This window comes from Pomacea canaliculata, linkage group LG7 (genome assembly GCF_003073045.1).
Source record: "Pomacea canaliculata isolate SZHN2017 linkage group LG7, ASM307304v1, whole genome shotgun sequence".
Classification (NCBI taxonomy): domain Eukaryota; kingdom Metazoa; phylum Mollusca; class Gastropoda; order Architaenioglossa; family Ampullariidae; genus Pomacea; species Pomacea canaliculata.
In genome coordinates, this window is record NC_037596.1 from 18,201,503 (window position 1) to 18,224,929 (window position 23,427).

Below are 23,427 nucleotides of genomic sequence, written 5' to 3' on the forward strand. Positions count from 1 at the left end.
TTGTTTCTATACGCAACATCACACATCGAGTTTTGTGTTTCTGGGAACTCAGGGTTGGGGGCTAGTGAGCCATGTGATAAACTGTGTGGACCAGGTGTGAGTATTGTATGTATGGTTCTTATGTTGACGCTTCTGTTGACGTGGGTAACAAGAGTTGAAGTTAACTATCGCCCAGTACCCGGTTCTCTGGGGCCAGTGTACACGTTCCGGTTTAAAAATCCAGAACACAACAATTCACAAAAAAAGGGTAAATATTACAAAAAAAAAGACATGATTTGTCGTTCACTGAATTTTTTTTAAGAGAAAATGCTTTATCATCAAAATGTGAGCACAAATAAAGATAAAATACAAGGTGAATAAAAATATACTAAAAAATGACACCTCTTGCACAGCAACACTTCTCACTGACACTCATTTTTATTGCAGACAAATGTCGTCTCATGACATGTTAATGCAACATTTTCTATTCGACTATGAGTGCTGTAGAAGCTGCGAAATTATATTTAAAGCAAAATAATGTATCTATTGCCAAAACCACAATTAAATTGCAGTTTTCCTAACACTAATATTTTCCAACAGAAAAGGTTCTAAAATCTATTACAATATATCAAATGGTAAGTATGAAGCAAATTGCTGTCAAAAAATTCAAAGTACTGCAGAACGAATTAAACTTTAATAGAGCATTCATTAAAATAAATAAAATCCATGAAATTAAATATAATGGTTCCAGGTTATATTTGTGCTTATGGTATTAGCTACAAATATTTTAAAATATATAAAACTTTAAATAACTTATATACCTTTTGTAACCAAGAAAAGGAAACCATTAAACGCATTTTAAACAATATTTAAGAATTTTGGAAAGTATTAAAAGAGAGACTGATAATAAATGTTAACATAACCTCACTGATAAATGATGACAACATGATAGTTATACCAAAGTATTATATCATTACATAAATCCAGATTTAGTAAAAAAAAAAACAAACTTAATGTATACAGGTTTTTGTACAAGAAATACACAGGCAAATGTAAGTGAAAAGTTGTACAGCTCTGCTCGTCCTCTACTTCTTTCTCCACTCCAGAGCACATACTAAGCGTGTCCTTTTTCGGAGTCTGTCTTCAGATCCTACTCAAGATGCTCTACATCTTCTGCAAATTTTAAGGGAAACTGGAACCCTCTGGTAGTTTTCCCGTGTCACTTGCTTTTCCTGGTCTCGTTCCTCCAACCAAATATAGATGATATAATTCTTCATCTCTCCTAGAAGAAATAGTGGTTGCATCAAAGATTTTCTCTAGTTTAGCTGGAACCAAAGGCATATGGCAAAACTTTAAAATGTTAATACCAGAACAGCAGAAAGCATGTAAAATAGTGATCTTTGCTGGCTTCTCTATAGTTCGCAATGCCTGGAGAATTTGGTTACTCTGCCATTTGTCCTGTCTATTCGACATGTGATCCATATTTATTTCAATTTTTTCACTATAACCCAAGAAGGCTGGGGTTTTCTATTTCTGGTTATATCTCACAAAAACACTGATAATAATTTTTGGCAAAAGAGCAAAAACTACTAAAATGATAATTTGACTAGAACCCTCAGGAGAAGAGGAGAGTTTGGAGACCAAAGCAGACTTGGAAGAGAAAAGTAGAGAGAATGGTGCTGTTAGTAACATTAATTTGCCATTTATTGTGATTATATTTTTGCAAAATTATCTCCCTTCACTTGTAAAACTTGACTGAAGGCATCTGTTTAGGAAGACTGTTTACTGCAGGAGCAATCTTCACACCTGAGACCTTGACCTGTCTAATCACCGTTAATCTCACCTGTACTTATGACAGCCGGTAAACACAGGTACACAGAAAAGGCTCAGGCCGGACAGACTGTTCTAGTGTAACACTACGATGTGCAGTCTGAAGAACAAATCAAAGCAAACAATAAATTATTAAATACAAAAATTTAGTAAATGTATTTAAAACTATGCATAAGATTAGGTATAACGATAAATACTTTTAAAGTAATTGCTCCGACGATCTTGATGATGATGTTATATGTGTGTGTGTGTTGACACACGTCTTTCACATTTAACCTGTGTATATTATGAAAATGTGCCATGGATACAGTACTAATGACAATGTTTCTTAATGGTCAAACAATAAAATCATTTTTACTTGTTCGAAAATGTCTGCTATTACAGGCTTGGGGCTTTCTGAGAAAAGCTGACTGTTACAGCCAGGGATCTGCTTTCCACCTGCTCGTCAGGGTGCAACCTGCCAAAATAATCAGGAAGCTTGAACTCACTTGAACCCAAAACGTAGACATGGAGATAAGAGTAGGTACGTTGTTCTTTGTGTGTGTGTGAATTATTTTACAGTTGAGTGTCAGGGGCTCGGGTCAGAGGGCTGACTGCCAACTACCTGACTTTACCTGTAGTCACCTTGCGATAACCTGCTACCCAGAGTGGAAATGTCCTAAGTCTACACATTACCTCACAGAAAGGAATTAAGGCCATTGCAATTTTCCAGTTCAAGAAAGCAATACCTTTACATTGGTGTAGATTTAAGAGGTCAAAAGGTTCCAAAACTGTGAGATAAAGCTTTATTTTTATCCTTAAGAACTACCATGCAATAGCAACACGACTATTTCCAACCAGTGCTAAAACGCCAACTCACCTTTATGGAAACTGTACAGTTTGATTACACTGGGATTGGTTTATTACGACTATAAGACATTTACAGATTAAATGAAAAAGTACTAGCATCGTTGACCAGTAGCAAAGTTGCAGGTTTGAGGCTTACTTCAGGAAGCAAGATAATGGGTCAAGTCAGAAGACCAGACAAAATTCTCACTGACGAGAAAATGTACAATAAAGAGTGGTCATTACCGCCTTGCTCTCTGCTGATGTCAGATAATAGCAAATACTCGATGGTGTTGGATTTTTTGAACAATGATTTGTTCCAAACACATCTTCTTTTGCACAGTTAAGGATTTTGATTCTTCATCTTCACTCACTGAAGCCCATCAGCGTTGTCCTATTATCCTGCTGTCAATTTATATTGCGATGTGCTTTTAGGGTTTAGTATTACTCAGGTGCCTTACTTATTAATAAGAAACCACAAAATATCAAAGAAACCCTCTAGAAGCATGCTATACTTGCAAGAAATCAGCCAACGTTTGTCCTGCTCACACCGAGGTCAGCTGACTACAATCTAGTCACGTGATTACACTGGATGGAAGATCGTGGACTTCAAACTGGAAGGAGAGGTCCACTATTAAAAGGTTATGAAGAAGCTTGGGAAAAAAAAGTGGTCCTGTTCATAAAACTGTTCAAAAAATATCCTCAAAGTAAATATTTGTACGAAACAAGAAAGAACGAGTCACGCACACTCACTTATTGTCACAATCACACACACACACACACAAACACACAGGCATACACACATATACTTGTCTTACAAAAGTTACTAAAAGTAAAGTCTCTCTGTTTTCTTGTCTCTGTTAACGTGTTACAAGATGAAAAATGCAAAAAGAGAACGCATTTTCTTACCTTCCAAACTTTTCCACCTTTTCACATGACATCACCAGAAACTGTACAGAAGAGTTTCTTTTCTTCAGCCTCCGTTACCCACAAGTCTCGAAGGAACTTTCGGCTCATTCGCGATTGAACGTTAGAAACGATACAAACTTTCTATTCTTTCATATAATAAGAAAAATGTAATTGTTTCATCATAAATTACTCTCAAAAAGGCATATGGGACTCAGTCCGATCGGCAAGATACAAATTCGATTGTCACTTGTGTTGTCATCAAAAAATTAGATGACAAAGAATTTCTCGAACTGAAACTGGAAATTCGGTGCCATGAGCCACATGGGGGACACAGAAAAACTAACCAAACGCTGCCATCTTGTACGGGAAACAGCAAACGGTTTCGATGCAAGGACCAGAAACGTTTGCAAAGTGACCAGACCACGTGATCAACATCCCAGCATGTAAGTCATTAACATAGAAACTCTGATTGGTGCCATGTCGTTTCCCAGGTCAGTGAGACAAAAACTAAACATCGAAGAGGCTGATGATTATTCACGTGACAGATCATGATTGTTTGTTGCCATTGGTTACGACTCGACACGAAGATGACTGCAGTCTTCATTACCAGCTAATGATATTATTAGTTTTCTCGAAATCCTATTTATTATTTTTAATTGTTTATTCTCACTTAACAATGTACAGTATTTTTTCCTGCCACTTGTCAACTACCGCACAGGAAACTGATATTTTATAGTATAAACTATTGTTCTACAGTTTAATTTTAATCGTTATCCACGTTTTCAATTTGATGCGTTATTATCAATGTCAGTCTTTAAAGATCTGGAACTTTCTAGATAGCAGATTAAGTAAAAACACTTGTTTAAAAGTGTTCCAAGTCTTATTTATCCCAGGTTAATGAGCACTAACTAGTGTAACCCTGTTTACTGTCTATTGACGAGGTATACTCACGTGACGACACGCTGAAGACTAACATGTCTGAAGAACCTTTCTCATTAAACACAGTCAAGGCCCAGTGTCCACTCTGTGAACATTCTCCTTGTCCACAACAATGGTCAGCACCATACTGGGGGGACTACCGGTCAGTGTGCAGTTCACTTCTTTGTTTTTATTCTCGCCTACCACGGATGAGGCCAGAAGACATTTTTGAATTTTGTGGAATAAGCCTTTACTCTGAACTTCCAACCTTCGTGTGATTCGTAGTCAATGACTTCTGGAGCTTTGTCAATAAACTGAGGACGACCTACAAGAGTTAGAAACAATCTACATCAAAACGAGCGCACATATTGAGTACTGAAGTGTAGACCCTAGCCTGAAAATATACTGTACTTACATTTGACCAGAAAAAAACAGATTTGCTGTTTTCTGAAGAGTTTCCTTCACAACGAACAGATGTCCAGTCTTGGTTGCAGCTTGCTGTAAAGGAAGCATTGAGATGTCGTTCACTTCTGTAGGCTTTTATTTCTCTTCCGTGTTCGTCCGACAGCCGAAGGTTGGATGGAAGGTTTCCGTGATCAAATGAACAGGAAATGTTGACCTTCTGATCCTCCTCAATGATATAGTTACCGTCAACTTCGTGTCCATCTACAGTCAGGCTTTTGACTATTGGTGGGTCTGAGAAAAATATAAAATACACAAATATTGGTAAAAACGTACAGAATGAAATAGATACATGTAATTAGATACAATTAAAGCAGATAAAAACAAAAAAGCTATGACAGACGGACGCAAACCACACACACAAAACTGGTTCATCAAACTCATGATACCTGGCACTATTTTAGCATAATGACATCCTATTTTTCACATTAAAAATAAAAGTTGTTTATTGTGTTCTGTGTGTGTGTGTGTGTCTGCAAAATATTACTGTTGTCTCTACAAGAGAAGATATTCTTCACTCGCCGGTCAAAATCACACATTTATTGAAAGTAGCATTTTTTTACTCACACGCTACAAGAAGTTCGACATTTTTTCGCATGATCGTAAAATTATTGAGCACGGAGTCCTTCCACATCCACTCCCACAGGATTTGTGTGTGAGTTCTGTTCACTCTCCTGTACAGTTCTGCAGGACCGGTGGACGTGGTGCAACGAACTGATCTCTGTTGACTGACAAACAGAAGTCTTTCATGAAGGTGACAGTGCCATCGTATTCTAGACTTCCGTCGAGTGTTTTGGTCCTCACTGTTATTTTGTACAGGGTACTGGACTGACTGCAGGCCGAGATGTTCATCCCGAATGTTACATTCACATGATGGTTTTCCATGATAGACAAAGTGTCGTCTTGCAAATGGTAAAATTCCAGGACTGCGCCTAAAACAAAGTTTCTTTTACATTTGAAATTTTATCTAAGGAATAAAATGTTATACAGTAGACGACTTTATTAACTGACTTTTAACGATAATTTCGTAATGTTAATATTGTTACTAGTGTAACATGTTTAAGAAAAAGACTGGCAGACTTACATTTTTCTTGCTTTGAGCAAATTGTGGCTTGAAATACGAAATATAGAATCGTCATGTAAAGAACTGAAGACATTTTTTGCTGGCGGATGCTTAGCTCTCATAGAGTGTTGTTATCATAAAACTGTGATACTAATGGAAATTTTAGCGAGATACTCTTATTAAAGTAATCTGATCAAGGCACAAAATTTTCTTCCTGTGAATTTTCGAATTCGCAGGTGATGATCACCAGGGTCAAATCCCAACAAGGAACTCACGAGGCTTCGTTACAAGCGCTCGGTTTTGTGTGTTAGTTGACATGGGAACCGCACTTACAATTGTTGTCACCAGTCAGATGTGGCCGATAACAAACAACAACGGAAGGGGGATGAAGGAAACAATAACCTATTCATTTGTAAAGTCAATGTACAGTGTGTCAGGGAGAAAAATGAGACACAGTCATCACATATACTCGTTTGTTATGACTTCAGTCTAGGCAAGGAAATGCAGTCCCATGGTTAGGAACGGGCAATGCGATGTGAGCGGCTCACCCTATCTAGGACAGGCCATCTCAAAGATGGAGCTATCGTAAAGCTGAGCAGACTAGCCACAAGATTAGGGTGCATTCACACCGAGATCGTGGTTATGAAGCACATGTACATCTTTACCCGATAGGAGCTTACTTTATCTTCTCTCGGCTTCCACAGCCCTAGAAAAACCTCGACATCTACAGGTAGGACTTATATAGAGTGGCGTACAGACCTCCTGGATGTTGCTTTACTCTGTCATAGAGCATTGGAAAATATGTCCTGATATACAGTAAAGTAACATAAAAAAGTGTCAACAGAATGAGAATAATGGTCCTTAGCTAACAAAGCATGCCTTTGAGTTCACCTGATGTTCGGGGGTGAACTAAGTACCCTCGCTTGATAACTACGGCATAACAGGCAAAACAAAAATAAAAGAAATCAGTTTACAAAGAGTAAAAACATCTAGTAAGGGTTCATCATGACCGTCCAATGAAAAGCCTACAAGCGATGAATCATTGCCCTCGATAAAAGGGTATCGTATGCACACAACCAAAGTATTTCCCCCAAAGTGAGGAAATTTCTTCTTCGGGGTGTCATAGTTTGTGATATCAACAAGCCATGCCAGAAACGAAACCCTGTGGTTGTTATTATTACTGTCATCCTCAGGGGAAAATAATCGGATCCTTTATCTGTTACTTCCCTATCTATACCCCAGCCAGGGTATGTGCGCTGAGACACCGTCGCCTAGCGACATGCACACGTCATCCGTGTCAGGGTGGCGGTGACATGCTCACGCATTCTCACCTGTCTATAGGAGCTTAGACGGGTAGATCCTAGGTAGTACTCGACAACCAACCAGACAGACTTTAAAGTAGTCTTGACACATGCGATTGGTGAGCGCTTTGAGGGTCGTTGGAAGGGAAGATATAAAATGCTGGCGCTGGGTGCGCCGCTCCTCTTACTCGACTACCTACCCGCCAACGACGCTTCGACCACATCGTGTCTCCGCAGGGCGGAGAGAATAATTTTCGTTCTTCAGAGTGAACGATTGTGCCGACTTTCAACACCCGTCACACACTTTTGTCGTGTTGATACGATGTAGGTTTTAAAAGTTTGTGGAAGTGATTAGGCGGATCTGAATTTCGAGCATGATTATCCAGAATTAGAAAGAAATCGACTGACCAAACCAGACGTGTGCTTCGGGGTTACAATGCCAGAAGTGTGAGAAAACAGATATAAGTGGAGATATATTATCTAAAGTAAGTGCTGTTGTTGAACTAGTTGTTAAAAATTATTTTTCTAATGTGCTTACGATTTTAATTGGTATATTCACTCGTGCATACTTCTTTCTTTGGTCCATCTTTTGTCTCCTTCTAACGTTGTAAGAGTAACAATGAAATGTCATTTCACATATTTCTCTTCGTTTCCTACCTTTCCCTAACTTTGCAACTGTCATCTTATTATATATTAGATATTTCTTTTCCCTCACTCTCTTGCTCCTGAAGAAAGTATTTTATTCAAGACTAAACCTCTAAAGTTATTTGTAGAGAGCATACACAAACACTGATACAAAACTAAAACAAACTTCTAATTATACGGATCTTTACAACATTTTTAAACCATAAACTTATTGTGTTAAATTCAAGGAAAAATTCAGCCTAAGAAATGCTATTTTTAACATGCCGTTTGCTCTAATAAATAATGTTTACACCTCAACAATATTGACAGCTTAAGTGAAACTTTAGAGAGTGGAGCAAAGGCAGAATGAAATATTGCATTTTGATTCACATGAGTGAGCCTGTTACCTGTTCAATAGGCACCTTTAAAAAAGTTGGTAATTATTATTATAATGAACACCATTCTTTCCTTCAACAGGTGCTACGAGAATGTCGAATATAAACGAAATTCAACCGTTGAGAAGAGTATGGTTGATCGAACTTGTTTTCCTGATTTTTCTTCTCCTCTTGACAAGTTCAACGAATGGTATGAAAACAAAAACTGATATAAAATCATAATACAATTCATTGTCCGTCATCATTAATTAAAGAGATAGTTATTGTGAAGAGAAACTACCTCTTCCAAAGGACTGTTAGCCTGTTAAATGTCAAATAATTTATTTTTGGAAGGTAGTACCATTGGAAGGTATTAAGTGGTAGAGGCTATGATGTCAGAGATTATTTTAACCGATATTACTTTCTAAAAATATTTAATTTAAAAAGTTTCTACACGGTATATTCTACACTTTAAGGGCAAGACTACAGCTGTAATGTGGAGCTCACTGAAGGATGCATGACTAAAGTAACCTGCACCATCCCAGAGGAGTATGCTAGGGAGTGGAGACCCTTCACCATTTCATACCAATCCAAGGATGGAAAGACAGGTAAAGTCTACATATAGTAATATAATTACTTTTGTTTGGTGAGAACTAGGACTATTTTTATTTAGGGAAGTGCATGCACACATACACAGACTGGTCAGAAAAAGTATTAGGCACTTGGTGGCTTCTGATTTTGCGTTTAACTATGAAAAAAAATCCATAGTTTAAAAACAATAACCGTAGTGTGTCCTGTTCAATTGTATCAGAACCTGACATAACTTAGAAGATATTACAACATCACGTAACGTTACATAAGAAATCACAGATTTCATTGTATTAAATATTTATTTCATAATATAAGGTCAATTTGTCTGTGATTTACTAGGAGGAAGATGGTCTTGTGTTGCAGAAAACGCTGCTGTGCTGCACAATGTGGGTTATTATGTCTGTGAATCAGCTGGGGACCACACCTGCGACCAGAATCCCACAGCTGTCACCATAAACTCCACAGGTCACTGTGTCAGTGGCAGAGAATATAAACTCACGGCTGATGGAGAGAACGGCATTTCTTGTTCCATGATAACAAGTGAGTGCATGGAGATGTTTATGTTGATGGAAAATAGGTATGTGAGGAAGATATGGAGAGACTATGTGATATCATTTAGCTTGTTATGTATTTAACTTTTGTCTAAAAGCTTTAGCATCGCTCCTGCAGTTTTTTTTTTCCAACATTCTAATATAACTAAATATACTTGTTATGCTGCGTTTACAAAAAGTCTGAAAAACTTAAACACTGTGATCTACGGTCTGATTAAAACATTGAAAAATTGACTATTGCGCTTAAATGATGCTTGGTTGGGTTACTACAAGAAAATAGCAACAACCAGCCCTAATAGAGTCAAGTATAAATTCTTATTCATCCTTCACAGATGCAGAATCGAACGAATCGACTGATACTGGATGCTCAGATGGTAATTAATCAGAATGTTTTCTTCCCAAGTCGCCTATACTTAAATAATATATTAAGGAAAACAATTACACTAAACATACACTCAACATGAGTAATTATCAAGTGAAGATGTGTAAGCTAAAAGCTATTTAATGTCTCATATTCAAAACGTTCAGATTTCTAGTTTTTCTTTCCATTCTTCTATTCATCCAAAGATAATATCACACACACACACAGATAGGAAAGAATTTGTTGTCAAACATCAGTTGACATTATATTAAGTAAAACAAAGAAAAGGAACAACAGAAATGATCACTGGACAAGGGTTAGACGCTTACCTGCCTTCGACCAACTGTTCAAAGAAAGTTTTTAAAAAACATGTCAGGAGGAAGAAACAATAAAATTATCTAAGCAGCCAAGGAAATCATACCACATGCAGCAATCAGATTTAAAACATTCCTTCTTGTGTCAGGTACATCAGATGATGCCTTGGGTACATCAAGTACGTCTGACGAAGGCGATGTGACCAACAAACATGTTCAGAAAAAAGCAGCCAATCAGAAATGTCCACCTAAATTGAATATAGACAAAGAAGGCAGGTATTGTTTTCTTTAAAGAATGTTATTTGTTAATTCATGTGAGTTTTGACACGGTACAGGTAAGTGCAAAGGACTTACATAGTCTCATATATTATCGGTGTACCTACAAGTGATGTCTGAGCACACATCCCAGACTGATTGCACAATGCTCCAAACTTAGGTGCCTGTGATATTCCTTCAAGTTTATCTTTTTTTCTTCCGGTATTCTTAAAGCCCGTCACATTAGCGGATTTTATTTAAATAAATTTACTGGAAGAGAAAATGAATAGAAAGCTGCTTACATCTACAATATGGTAGCACACACACACATACACATACATATGCACGCACATTTTTATTTTTTTATTCGGCTTATTTAAATTGCAGAGATATCCAGAGGTCAGGAATCTAGTGATAACATAGCCATTGGCGTTGGCTGTGGGGTGGCTGCTTTGGCCGTTATCATGATAATTGGTGTCTTTTGCTTCATTACGAGACGGTAATTATTGGAATATTTTCTCCGTTTCTACCCTTCCTCGTTCTCGGTTTTCCTCTACCCGCCCCTCTCTCTCTCTCTGTGACACATGTTGCTATAAATAGAACTACCCATTCTGTCATGATATCTTAGTGAAAACTGTATTTTAGTATTGTGTAGTCGGCATACACTAGTATTCGAGAGAAATTTATACCCATTAAGTTCTATAGATTGCCATCTAATTTTAATTTACATCAGTTATTTAGTCCTGTAAATCCCAAAACCTTGCCCAGCCTACCGTTATTTGTTTAGAAGCATTTCAAAGCTGTATGGATGCTTCTTGAATGTTTTTTCTACTGAATTTGGGATAAAGTATTAATATAATTGTTAACAGTTGTTATATGTATTTACTAGTTATTCTAGGCTATTCACGACATAAGAGCTTACATATGTATGTACCTGTACAACCACTTGCCCCTTCAAATATACCAGTGGACTAATCAATCAGTGGCATAAAGATATTGTATACTTATGTTATTCAAATAAAAGTGGACAGTAACTTAAAGGATTACCTGCTGATTGCACCTTCGTGTTATTTTTAATCGTCTACTTCGTTCTTTTTTGTGACAGGACAAGGAAATTAGATCGTCTGACATGCCAGTCGTCTGCAAAGCATGACTGTAAACACAGCTTTGCATCTTTATTTCTCACATGTTACTTTTCAAGAAATGCTGAGCCTCCTGATCCAGAAGATGTAGAAGCCTCGAAACGGTTAGCTCCTCCAGAAAAGCCCTCGGGAAACATGCCGGTCCCAAGCCCAGATGAAGGGGAGGGCTGATGTCTGTTTAACTTCTGGTTTACCTGGTTAATTAACCTCGGCTTTACCTGGCGGAGACGCTTCGGTAAATGTCGATTTGGATAGAGCCTCGCCTCTATCACCTCCCATCTCTCCCTCCCACAACTGAATTGAGAACTGTGGGGCTTGAATTTTATTTTTCATGAATATTTGTTTTGTTACTGACTGTAACAACATTTTAAGATAAAGTATCTAAAGCCTGCAATGTATACGACTGTCTTTGCAAAACATTTTATTATTCAGTAGAGTTTACATTTTTGTTGTATGTATGAATAACCATGTATTTCTATTGAAAAGAACTTAAAAGTAAAGAAAGTATTTCACTTAAAATAATAGACCAGTACGTGGATGATTTTCTGTTTACTTAATTAAAAATGAAACCTACAGAAGGGAAAATGCATTACGTGTTAATCAGGTAAACTTTTTTGTAATATAATTATTTAACTATTTTAATGTGTGAGTTTATTACTTTATTTAATGAATAAACAATGTCCAGTTAGCTGTGGTTTAAGTGTGATGAATGGTGTAATTTTATTGTCAGATTATGCTGCGAGCGTTTAAATCAGAAAAATAAAGTGTGGCCGTCTATAATGTTGAGTTTGTTTGCATTACAAATTAATGTGGTGGATGTTAGCGGGATTAAACAACAATGCTTAATGTTGGTGTAAAGTAGTCCTTACATGCACGGGCTCTCTTCTCTCTCCCTCTCTCTCTCTCTCACACACACAAGTTTGTGTGGTACTAGAGGTAACTGAATGCTAAGAGGTAAACAAAATGTCAGCAGAAGTATCTCTGAAGAACAAGAATAATACAATTAATATACTGGCAGTGTCAGTAATTTTCTATTAAACTTGAATGTTAATTTAAAAGACCAAACTTAATTGTTCATGACAATAACCGTAAGGTGTTTTTAATTGTCAAACTGGCAACAGTGTCCAGTCGAATTTTAAGGTGTTTTAGTCGTGTCCCAGCCAAAAAACAAACAAACAAACACATCAATGGCAATAATTATGATTATATTGATAGCCCCTAGTGCTAGAATAGGTATTTGATTCACATTTTTTCATGTGTAAAAAGACTAGAAAAGAACTCATCTGACGACCACGCTTTTTCCCGCCATTAACAATAAGTACAACACATAAACAAACTGGCACGTGCTCAACTTAATTGTCTCCTGAACATACTTCTTTCGTTTTCATTGTTTCCTTTACGAGCATTTGCAGTCTGTGTGAGCGCTTGTGTGTTCTACAGGAATAACCACTGGACTAACTTTCAAACTTATTTAAAGATTCATTTCTTTACATCGCATAACATCGCTACATCACCAATACTCCTTTAAAAGAGAAGTAGGGTAAATAATATACAAATAAAATATAATGCGATAAATTTTCGAATGTTTTCTATTAGTAGTCAAATACTTTTGGTGACCTGTGTGGTGGCTTGTGAGTGACACTTGACTTTACATGTGACACTTGTAGACACTTGATTACTACTCAACATAATCTTCCCCATGATAACAGATGTCACTATAGGGACCCACAGATGAACATATTGTTGGCGTATCACCAGCAGGGACATTGAAACTAAAACCCTGGGTGAGGGAAAAAAGAGACTAACTCTTGCTGTGTGTGTTCACATTTTTGATCAGAGGATATTGTTCACTCATATTTAACTCGAGAGATAGAGAATATATGTAGGTATTTATCCATTACTGATTAAATGTGTGCATTGTTATGTAGATGAAAGATTATGTGCCTAATGTTTGGGCAAAGTTGTTAGCATGTGATGCAGGTTTACCTGCGGCACATATGTAACCCTAAAAACCATAGAAGAATCAAATAATTCATTATCTTGACACTTAAAAACAACTTTCAAGCCATCTGAGATTGATTACACTAATGTCTTACACTGTTTACTGTTCAAACTTTTGATATCACCCTGACCATGACCTTTCATAGCATGTCAACAGACAGGGTCAGTAGCAGGTTGGGTTGACTTACAGACAGTGTGCAGTTCACTTCTTGGTTTTTATTTAGTACAATAAAATAGGCCCAAGCTCGATCACTAAATCAGGCCTAAGCTTTTCTGTTTATCTCGATATGACTCGTCGTTTGGCAGTTTGCCATTGATGTACCCTCGAATTTCTTCCTCATAGATAAAAAAAAAAAAATGTTTATGTACCTATCGCTCCTGGCAAGCGTCATGACAGCGGAGTTAAACGGGTGGGTCGCAAGTTTAGCTCCGCCCATGGTCCATGTCTTACCTGATTATTCTACCACCTGTACAGTTCAAGACGAGGTGCGAGCTTGGTAGCAGCAGACTGTCGTCCGTCTGTGTGTTTTATATCGCACAGGACAAGCTAACCGTCTGAGTATAGCAGTCTTAGGACAGGAAGAAGAATTTATTTCTTTGGAGTCAAATTATGTGCAGACTCTCAAAACCTGTCCAGTAGCTCTAGTTTCAATGAAAAAAAGAGTTGACTTGAAGAAGTTACCAGTTTATTTCGTGTGAGGTATGTGAACAAAAGATACACTTTTTCTTAATGCACTGGTGTCCTGCACTGGTCCTCTGAAATTTTTGTTATTATGATTATTGTTATTAGAAGTAGTCTTAACCAATCTTAACCAAACTATGTATGCATAATATTATTTTTTCCTGAGATTTTCTAGTAAGAAATCTCGTTTCACACACATATCCTTGTCTTCCGCATTGATAAATATACGTATCCATGCTTTTCTTTGGCAGGTTTTCAAAGAACCAAATCATAGGAAATGGTGATGTTAATTCTGTCTTCTTCTTTGCTCTTGATTCTACTCGGAACATGTTTTGGCGAGGGTATGAATTTAAAACATTTGTTTCATTCTATCTTTTAACCATTGAGTGCATATATCAATTAGTAAAAAGCTCTTTTAAATTGCAAGGCTTAACTTTATTCAGTTCACAAATGCGACTGGGAGTGAGTCATAAATTTCCTCATTACAAACATTTTATTTGGATATACAACTTTCATCTTCGCCCTTACTAATTTAATTTTTAATTCAGAAAAGTCAACTTGACTTGTAAATATTACTAACCAAACTAAGACTGCTGGACAGTTTAAGAACTTACAACAATTTTATTTACATCAGAGAGCTTACACTTTATACTTTTGTGTTTTGAGGGCAAAAATATAGCTGTGAAGTCCGATTTGATGGAAAGTGTATAAATAAAGTGACTTGCCAAATCCCCGACACCTACCGCCAGGAGGGAAGACCTTTTACCATTTTCTATGTCTCAAATGGACAAACAGGTAAAAATATAAACAAATTATTGCTTATTTATGACCATCAATGCATATTTTTGTTGTATCTATGGCTTTACATTTATATGTGTTAACATAAAGATGCATACCTCTAGAGAATTGTGTCCAATCACATCATCACAAACATTTGGAGCTTGTGGACACAACAATCGTTGGGCTATATAATACTATCCCACAGTTTGCATCACAAACATGTGATTAGGAAATAATTTCGGCATAAGTCGGTACAGAATTTCTTATAAAATGTATAAAATAAAATCATTGATGTCTGTTGTAGAAAAGGCTGTGGTGCTGCACAATGTTGGGAGGTACATTTGTGACGCGGCAGGGGACCACATCTGTGACCAGAACGCGACATCCATCACCATCGACTCTAAGACATCGTGTGTAGAGAACAGAGAATACATCCTTGCTGCTGATGGAGAAAGCGGGAATTCCTTGCTCAACTATAAAAAGTAACAGAAAGATAAAGAAAGAGTCTGTGTGTTTGCGTGTGTCGGTTCAGAAAGATAAAGAGCCACAATCTGTATGACTATTGTTAATCTGCTGAAATAAACTGAATAACATGTGTCTTTTCTCACCTACTGAAAACATTGTGGCTTGTTTATAAGAAAATATACCTATACAGTAAGACATTTTTTAATATTTTCATGACAGGTCAGCAGAAGACTCCTGACCCGGGCGAAGAAGAAGCTGTTGTATGCCTTGAAGGTAAATATGAAGAGAAATTACTGTATTGTATCTCTACCCTTCAGTAAGCATCAGAGCTATTATTTTATTTTCGCAACACAGAGAGTTTTTTAAACTAATTACTAAAGATAAGGAGAAAAGAAAGTTGACTTGTATTTACTATTTCCTTACAACTATTTCCTACTCATAAATACCAGATGTTGTGAGAAGGAGTCAAGTCTGTAAAACAGTCTCAGTGTGTACACACCCCCCTACAAGAGAAAGTGCCAGAAATATTGTCAAATATCTAACTAAAGTTATAGAATAATAGTAGCCACCTGGTAGGATTCACAGACAAAATAACCTGTTTCTTTACTTTCATTGTTTTGCGATTCAGATACAACAGTCGGTAATGAGACTAACGGCCATGTCAAAAAGCGAGAAGCCACTAAGAAATGTAGAAAGAGGTCGCTACCACAGCAGGAAGGCGAGTATTTTTTTTTCTTTCGTTTATTGTGTTTTATTTAAGGTCATTGCTTTTCTGAGACGGTTAACATTGATATGAAACAATAACATATAATCTCAATTGATATCATTACTAGTCTAGGTCTTCATTAAGTTTGTTCACAATTTAATGACATGGTAAAGCGTTGTTAATCTAAATGTTTCTAGATTATTTTTCTTTAGTGTTGCACGCTTGCACGCACACACACGCGAACATGTACGCACACACATGCACGCGTATACACCCACAAAGGAGAGAGACGTGCTTCTGCGCGTGCGTAATTGTTTGTTGTTGTCTTTTTTCCCAGAGCAAATCCAAAGTGAGAAATCTGAGTCAACTATCGCCGTAGTCGTTGGCTGCGTGGTTGGTGCTGTTGTCGTTGTGGCGGGAGTGTTAACGGCGCTGTTCTTCCTAAAGAGGAGGTAAGTTAGAAATCAGTCCTTCTCTCTCTCTTTCTTTCTCTCTTTCTTGGCCTTGCTAAGCTGGACCCATGATGTAGTAGGACCTTCACAGAACTTTGTTAAAAGAAGAAGCAGAGAAGTACTTTTTAATCAGTCCTGATGGCTGTATTACCATAGGTCCCGGAAGTTATCTCTATCTTTAAAGTCTTTGTATGATTTATCTTTAAAGAGGAAAAGTTGGCGGATGCAGATGCTCATACGACCCCGTGAACACGAACTCTGTGTGACTGACCTCGGCACACCACTGCCGTCTGTCAGTTCCCGAAGTTACCTGGCGGAGACGCTTCGGTGACACCTCGGCCTGGCATGTTCCACTCCATCTGAGCCAACACTACAAGACCCATTGTATCTGCTGCCTAATGAACAATGTTTATGGATAATGAAGTTTTGAGGAAGACAAAAAAAAAAACATAAGAAATAGATATGCCAGACACTCACGGGTGCGGAAACCAAATATTCTTTGTAGTTGTGTTTTGCAACTCTCTGCATAGTGCAGGACTCGTTTCTCTACAGACACAGGGTAGAACGTGAACTGAGTACAGTTTCAATACTTTTCGATATTGTACTGTAACTCAGTACAGATGATTTTGTTCAGCCTCCGAAAAAAAGATTTTTTCTTATTTCAATAAAACTGCTCTTAAAATGTTTATTTCATAAATAATTTTGTTTACTCACATGTATGCATACTGAAAAGTGATTTCAATATTTTAAAATCACTATCTAATAATATTTTCTTAATGAGTAAAACTGTTACATTTAGCAATTGTGATTACTGTACAGTATATAAGTTATATACTATATAAATAGATATCTATGTATACACAGATATTATTTTTACAATGAATAAATACACTATTTTGGGGCCAGTATGCTTCCATCACTTCCCTAAGGCCAACAAATTTTTAAGCTAATGATGCAATTAAATTTTTCATTTTTTTTTTCATCATCGTTGTTACACACAAAACATACAATAAGCATGAATAAGGAATTCTTTTTATTATGTCTACAGAAGAAAAGAAAGGAATAAACATTAATTCCAAAGAACTGATTAAAAAATTTAAGATTTTTAATGAAAAGTCACATCAAAATCTGAAACAAATTGTTGTATTGTTAACAAGGCTTTGCCGCTTACTTCATTAGAAAGTTTCATTGCACAATTAATCTAATATTTTAGCTGTGTCAATGTGTGTGCTTCCACTAAAATATTTTATTTTATAAAATGTGATATCAATATAATAACTGTGATCTTTTCTACGTTTAATGTACACAAAGGATGTGTGTGTGCTTTTATTGCCAGACATTGCCAGAAATAAAACTTTGCTCTTGTCTTATTTTGTTGTATTATTTTGACTGTACTGCCAATCAGTATAATGTAGTGTACTGACTAAAGACATGTCTGAAGCATCTATTTCTATGCCACAAATAGGTTATGTGCACAACCGAATGTAAAATGTAGGTGTTTCTCTCTCTCTCCACTACCCCTCCTCTAACACACACATGTATATTCACACATACACATACATTCACATTTACATAGAAACATACAGAAGTATTGTTTATGAAGACAATAATCATGACAAAAAGTCTTGTACACTTGCACAGGAAATACAATCTGCAGGAACTGTGCACATATTTTGATAAGACTAGGTTATTTTGATGTAATTATTAATCTTACTGAGTTACATAACAGCAAAAGTTCTTCAAAGTGTTACAATGTTTCTAATATTGTGAATTAAAACTGTTTTCTCTAAAAATTGAGAAAAGAACAGAAAAGTAGAAGGTGCAGTATCAATCATCATCATCCATATAACTGACATATGACAATAAGTGCTGACTCCAAACAACATGCTTTTGGTTTCATTGCTTTGGATTAGGAATCAGATTGAATATGGTTATTTGTTTGGGGTATTTAATGAATCTTATTCCTTTCAAAAACAGGTGCAAATAATTTACCCAAAATACACTGCATCTGAAATTTCGCTACATTAGAAAGAACTTTGTTTGGAGATATTTCAATCCTATTAGGCTAAAGAGCAAGAGTCCACTTTGTTGATGAATTCTCCCAATACTATCTTTCTCTGAGAATAAAACTTGCAGACTGTTGATATAAAATTAATGTTTTTAATCATACACACATCCTCTCCATTGCTGCACCGATAATAATTAAGAATGTAGCATTCTTGCATGCATAGATGTTTATGCATTGAAATTGTGTATGTGTGTGTGTGTGCACGAGTGATGGTATGCATGCAACTTTCGTTTATTGATGAGAAAATTAAAAAGTCAGTTGACCGGGGTAGGAGTATAATAAATTTCTAGAAATATTCATAAGATAATGATGATTAAGTTACAATTAGCAGGCCTGAGCTTTATAAACTCCCCTCCTCATGATACGAATACAGTGTGTGTGAAAGAGAGAAAGGAATGAGAGGAAAATGTTACTTATATGCGAATATATGTGTTTATACTAATGTGTTTAAATCTTTAGATAGGTGTGTACTGCAAAGGTCTGTGCCTACAAGTTTTAACCTGTTTATATCATGAATAACATGGACTGCATTGTCTAGCATGGATGTGCTAACAATGCCCTTATATGGCGAAAGACTATCATGTTTTTGAATTTACGAGAAAAAGGTCTACAAACAGGGGCTCAGGCCCTTCAACTCACCTTTGAACTCGGTATCTCTTAACCTGTATCTAGGCCACAGTTGCCTACAACCATAACAGGACATTGATAGCCACCCGAAATTGTATTAGTCATAACACGGGTACAGAGAAAGGACTTAAGCCGGTTTGAGTGTCCGTATGCATGTGTGCATAAATGTGTTTGTATGTTGGTCTGTGGCATTATGTGTGCGTGTGACAAAGTATTTTAAAGAAGAAGAAATTTTGTATCAAGTTATCGACAGAATTAGAGTGTATGACCTGTTTAGATTGATGATTAAATCATCTTCGTCAAGTGCGTGCGCACTCACACACACAAACACCATACACACAATTTTATTTATATATATAGTCTCGCGTGTGTGTGTATGTGTGTGCGCGCGAGCAAAACTAACAAACAGAGAGAAAGATAGTAGACAGAAATTCACAAAATTCATGTTCATACACGAACGCGCGGGCACACACACAATGACACAGACCTATGTGCACTAGGACTTCAGTAGGTCTATAACAGTCTATTCCTTTCTACGACAAAAGGCTCAAGCCAGTGACCTCTAGGTCAAGTACTGAGTTGTAACATGACCTGTGGTGACACCACTGATAACCTGTCCCAAGGTTACTGATTCGAAACTTGGCGTAAATACAAACTCAGATAAAAGGGCTTAGGCCATCGTGACGGTTCCATACAAGTAAATATAATGTTATGTGAACAAGTGAATATTAAACTATTTAAAAATGAGATAAATGTAAATAAATTAAGATAAATTTCAGGTTTTTATTTGAAGAAAATGGGTCTGTCTTTTACCTTCTTTCAGTCTCTTTGTTTTCTCAAAGACAGAAACAGAATGTACCGTGATGAACAAAAGCAGTGCTTTTGATCACCCAATTAGGGAGTGTTTTACTCCTCACTTTTATAACTGTGTGTATGTATGAGCAAAGACAAATTCTGGGCAGACAATAAAGTCATTTTTGAAATACTTTATAGACGTGCATGTCATTATTGTGTAAACACATTTGATTGACAAGCACACATCATGAGAGACAAAGACTAATACACTAATAAGAAGCAAACCGCTCAACCTGACGGTGAGTTCCTCTCACACACAAGTCAGGTGACTTTACTGTCTAGTCACGTGGTCGGATGTCTTCGTGTTATGGAATCACTGACTTCAAGATGTACGCTTGTCACAGAGCTTGCAGGAATGGTCATTAGTCTCAGAAAACTCCTGCAAGCAATGGGCACGAAATAAACTGAACGAAACACACACACACCACAGTCTTTCTCCCTTTCTCTCATTCAGAAACAAGCATGTACATGTATTGGTATTTCAAAAAACATACCAGTTAAAACTTTAACTCAATCTTTCTCCAGTTGTTGGTCTGTTTGCATGTTTTTATCGTCGTGGATAACAGTTGTCAGCAACAGAGTATGCTTACCTTTCAACTTGTTGACCTCTGGCAGGTGATGTTACCAGAAAGTTTGTGGAAGACTCAATTCCTCAGCCTGAATTAGCGACTTTTTACAAAATATTTGAGTGCGTACATATTTCAGGAAAGTAAAGCTTCAATGAATTTGCGACGGAAAAGTTTTCTTCTCTCGCGATCTTTCACAAAATTAGTAATTAATCTCATTTGCGTCTTCAACAAGTCACGATGCCAGTTGGGTTTGACTAGTGGCGTTGTTAAAATGAATCAACTGCAAAAAAATATTGCAGGAGACATTGTAGGATACATAGCTACAACTGCAGTACTGTGCATCATGTCAAACTAATCCTGTCCATGTATGGACCAAGCAACTTGGCTTTGCTGTAGAGATGAACAACTCTCAGGAAGATTCTTTGGTCATGTACCATCAGCCCAGTGTGTACTTCTTGACCACACAAACATTCAGATCATCACTCCATCGTGACCGCAAAATTAAAAAAAATTAAAATCAAAAGGAACCGATGTCTAGTAAAGTGCCAGACAGTGATTCTGGTTGCCATTGGTAACAATCGACAAAGACCCAAGTGAGGGTGGATGCAGTATTCACGCCGGTCTAGCGATTTCAGGAGTTTCTCAAACGGCAATGTTAAGCTTGTGAAATAAACTGATAATATTGATAGGTTGATAATATTTTATTTGTTTATATTTTTATTTCTCCACAATACTTTTTTTATTTGTTCTTCTCACAAAGAAAATACAACTAATTTATAATGATGACTAACTACTTTATCTCTAATTTATGCTTTATGTGTGTATGTTAATGTAAAATAATATTTTCCTAGAGCTTAAATAAAAATACAATTGATAAAATAATTATACTTACTGGAAGATGTGCTGAAGACGAACATGTCAGACGAACCTTTTTCAGTAAAAAGCATCAACGCCCACTGTCTACTCTTTGAGCTCTCCTCCTTGTCAATATAAAGGGTCAACAGGAGATTTGGTGGGGTACCAGTCAGGGTGCAGTTCACATCCTTCTTTTTATTCCCACCCAGTGAGGACGGGGTTAGAACACATTTCTGAACTGCTGTGGGGTGAGCTTTGACTCTGAACTTCCAGTGATCACGTGTTCCGTAGTCAATGAACTCAATAATCTGAGGAGGACCTACAACATTTAATAATATTAATAAATTTTGTACTTTTTAAATAATCAACAGTTGCATTTGATTTGTTTACAGCAGATTTATCAGACTAAACTTGACCAGTAGACGTGGACCATAGGTGTCTGTAAACATGACATTTAGACATATGTTTCAATACACAGAGATAAACAGATTGATTTAGCTCACTAATCATAAATACAAAGGCTAGTTATTATTACTTACACATCACAAGCAAAGAAACAGATTTGTTATTTTCAGAGGAGTTTCCTTCACAACGAACAGATGACCAGCCTTGATCGCAGCTGGCAGTCAGAGAAATGTTCAAATGGTGTTCATCTCTGTTGGCTTTTATTTCAGTTTCATCTTCATTTAGAAGACGAAAGTGGGCTGGAGGAATCCCTTTGTCAAAGGAGCAGGAAATATTGACCTTTTGACCTTCTTCCAAAAGATGGCTGCCGTTGACATCCTGTCCGTTGATGGTCAGGTGTGTGACTCTGGGTGGGTCTGTGTGGCGGAAAACACAAAACAAAATGTATAATAAGTAAAAGAAGTATATGTTTGTGTTATATAAACTAGAGACTGCTATTGTGTGTTAACAGACTTAGCAAAGTGGACATTTGTTCTACTCACGAGCCACCATCATCTTGATCTCTTTCCACATGGTCGTAAAATTATTAAACATGGCGTCCTTCCATTGCCATTCCCATCTGATGCCTACGTGAGTTCTGTTCACTCGTCTGTTCAGCTCGGCAGGGCCAGTGGAAGTGATGCAACGAACAGCTTTGGGCTGGATGCTGACACAGGTGTCTGTCAGGTAAACAATTGTCCCATCGTACTCGAGACTCCCATTGTTTGTTAAGGTCTGCACTATCACTTTGTATGTTGTGTTGGAGTTGTTACAGACAGAAATGTTCATCCCAAAGGTCACAGTGACAAATTGGTTTTCCGGGACCAAAAAAACATTTTCTTCCGAAGGGTAAAACTCTAAGACTGCGCCTGCAATCAAACATTCAAATACATTTTTTGAGATGAGGTAAAACAAAAGTTTATTACATGTTAATGATAATTAAACATTGTTTACAATTGCACACTCATATTAAGCGAATTCAATACACTAAAAACACAAACAGGTGTCATAGTAAATATATTCACCTCAATTCTTAACAACATATATTATATCACATCTCTGATATATCCTGAAGGTGTCACTATACAAGGCTGTCAACATTATATTTTAACACAATTTTTTAAAAAGTCTTGGAACTTACACTTCTCTTGCCGTGAGCAAATTATCGCTTGGAACACAAACACTAAAACTATCAGGCAAAATTCTGAAGGCATTTGCAATCTTGTCAAACTCACAAAATGTTCTACTGTTGGACTAACATAACTCGTGAAACTAATGGAAACGAAAATGAGGTTTTGCTAATAAAACAAGCTGATTACAATCAATTTCCTGTAGGAAACAATGTAGGAGACCTACATTCAAGCCCTGGACTGTCATCTATCAACCCACTTGGAGGAAGAAAGATTTAGAGAACAAAGCTTTTA

At 36.8% G+C, this 23,427-nt stretch overlaps 2 protein-coding genes and 2 long non-coding RNA genes across 6 annotated transcripts; 3 read left to right on the forward strand and 1 right to left on the reverse strand.

The window, feature by feature from the left end:
- Positions 1-282: 282 nt before the first annotated feature.
- Positions 283-23,324, reverse strand: LOC112568047. Of its 2 annotated transcripts, XM_025245058.1 has the most exons (11): positions 23,145-23,324; positions 22,507-22,872; positions 22,099-22,380; positions 21,597-21,878; positions 5,728-5,855; positions 5,491-5,651; positions 4,877-5,157; positions 4,495-4,786; positions 2,168-2,266; positions 1,823-1,909; positions 283-1,261 (listed from the first exon to the last, which is right to left on the reverse strand). In XM_025245058.1, the coding sequence occupies exons 1-6, from the start codon at positions 23,215-23,217 to the stop codon at positions 5,532-5,534; spliced, it is 1,251 nt and encodes a 416-aa protein (XP_025100843.1). In that variant the 5' UTR covers positions 23,218-23,324; the 3' UTR covers positions 283-1,261; positions 1,823-1,909; positions 2,168-2,266; positions 4,495-4,786; positions 4,877-5,157; positions 5,491-5,531. The 2 variants fall into 2 exon arrangements, with proteins under 2 accessions (XP_025100843.1, XP_025100844.1); XM_025245059.1 differs by lacking the exons at positions 283-1,261; positions 1,823-1,909; positions 2,168-2,266; ... (2 more) ...; positions 5,491-5,651; positions 5,728-5,855 and adding an exon at positions 20,265-20,514 and having other exon boundaries at positions 23,145-23,320.
- Positions 7,399-12,279, forward strand: LOC112568054. The gene is made up of 8 exons (XM_025245073.1): positions 7,399-7,772; positions 8,389-8,496; positions 8,762-8,893; positions 9,240-9,416; positions 9,760-9,801; positions 10,252-10,374; positions 10,745-10,856; positions 11,463-12,279. Exons 2-8 carry the CDS (start codon positions 8,400-8,402, stop codon positions 11,668-11,670), a joined length of 891 nt encoding a protein of 296 aa, XP_025100858.1. The 5' UTR covers positions 7,399-7,772; positions 8,389-8,399; the 3' UTR covers positions 11,671-12,279.
- Positions 13,918-16,151, forward strand: LOC112568066. Of its 2 annotated transcripts, XR_003099974.1 has the most exons (6): positions 13,932-14,200; positions 14,434-14,523; positions 14,849-14,977; positions 15,267-15,444; positions 15,647-15,700; positions 16,056-16,151. It is a non-coding gene; the product is annotated as an uncharacterized LOC112568066 (long non-coding RNA). The 2 variants fall into 2 exon arrangements; XR_003099973.1 differs by having other exon boundaries at positions 13,918-14,200; positions 14,434-14,977.
- Positions 16,465-17,952, forward strand: LOC112568068. Its single transcript, XR_003099976.1, has 2 exons — positions 16,465-16,585; positions 16,794-17,952. It is a non-coding gene; the product is annotated as an uncharacterized LOC112568068 (long non-coding RNA).
- Positions 23,325-23,427: the final 103 nt, after the last annotated feature.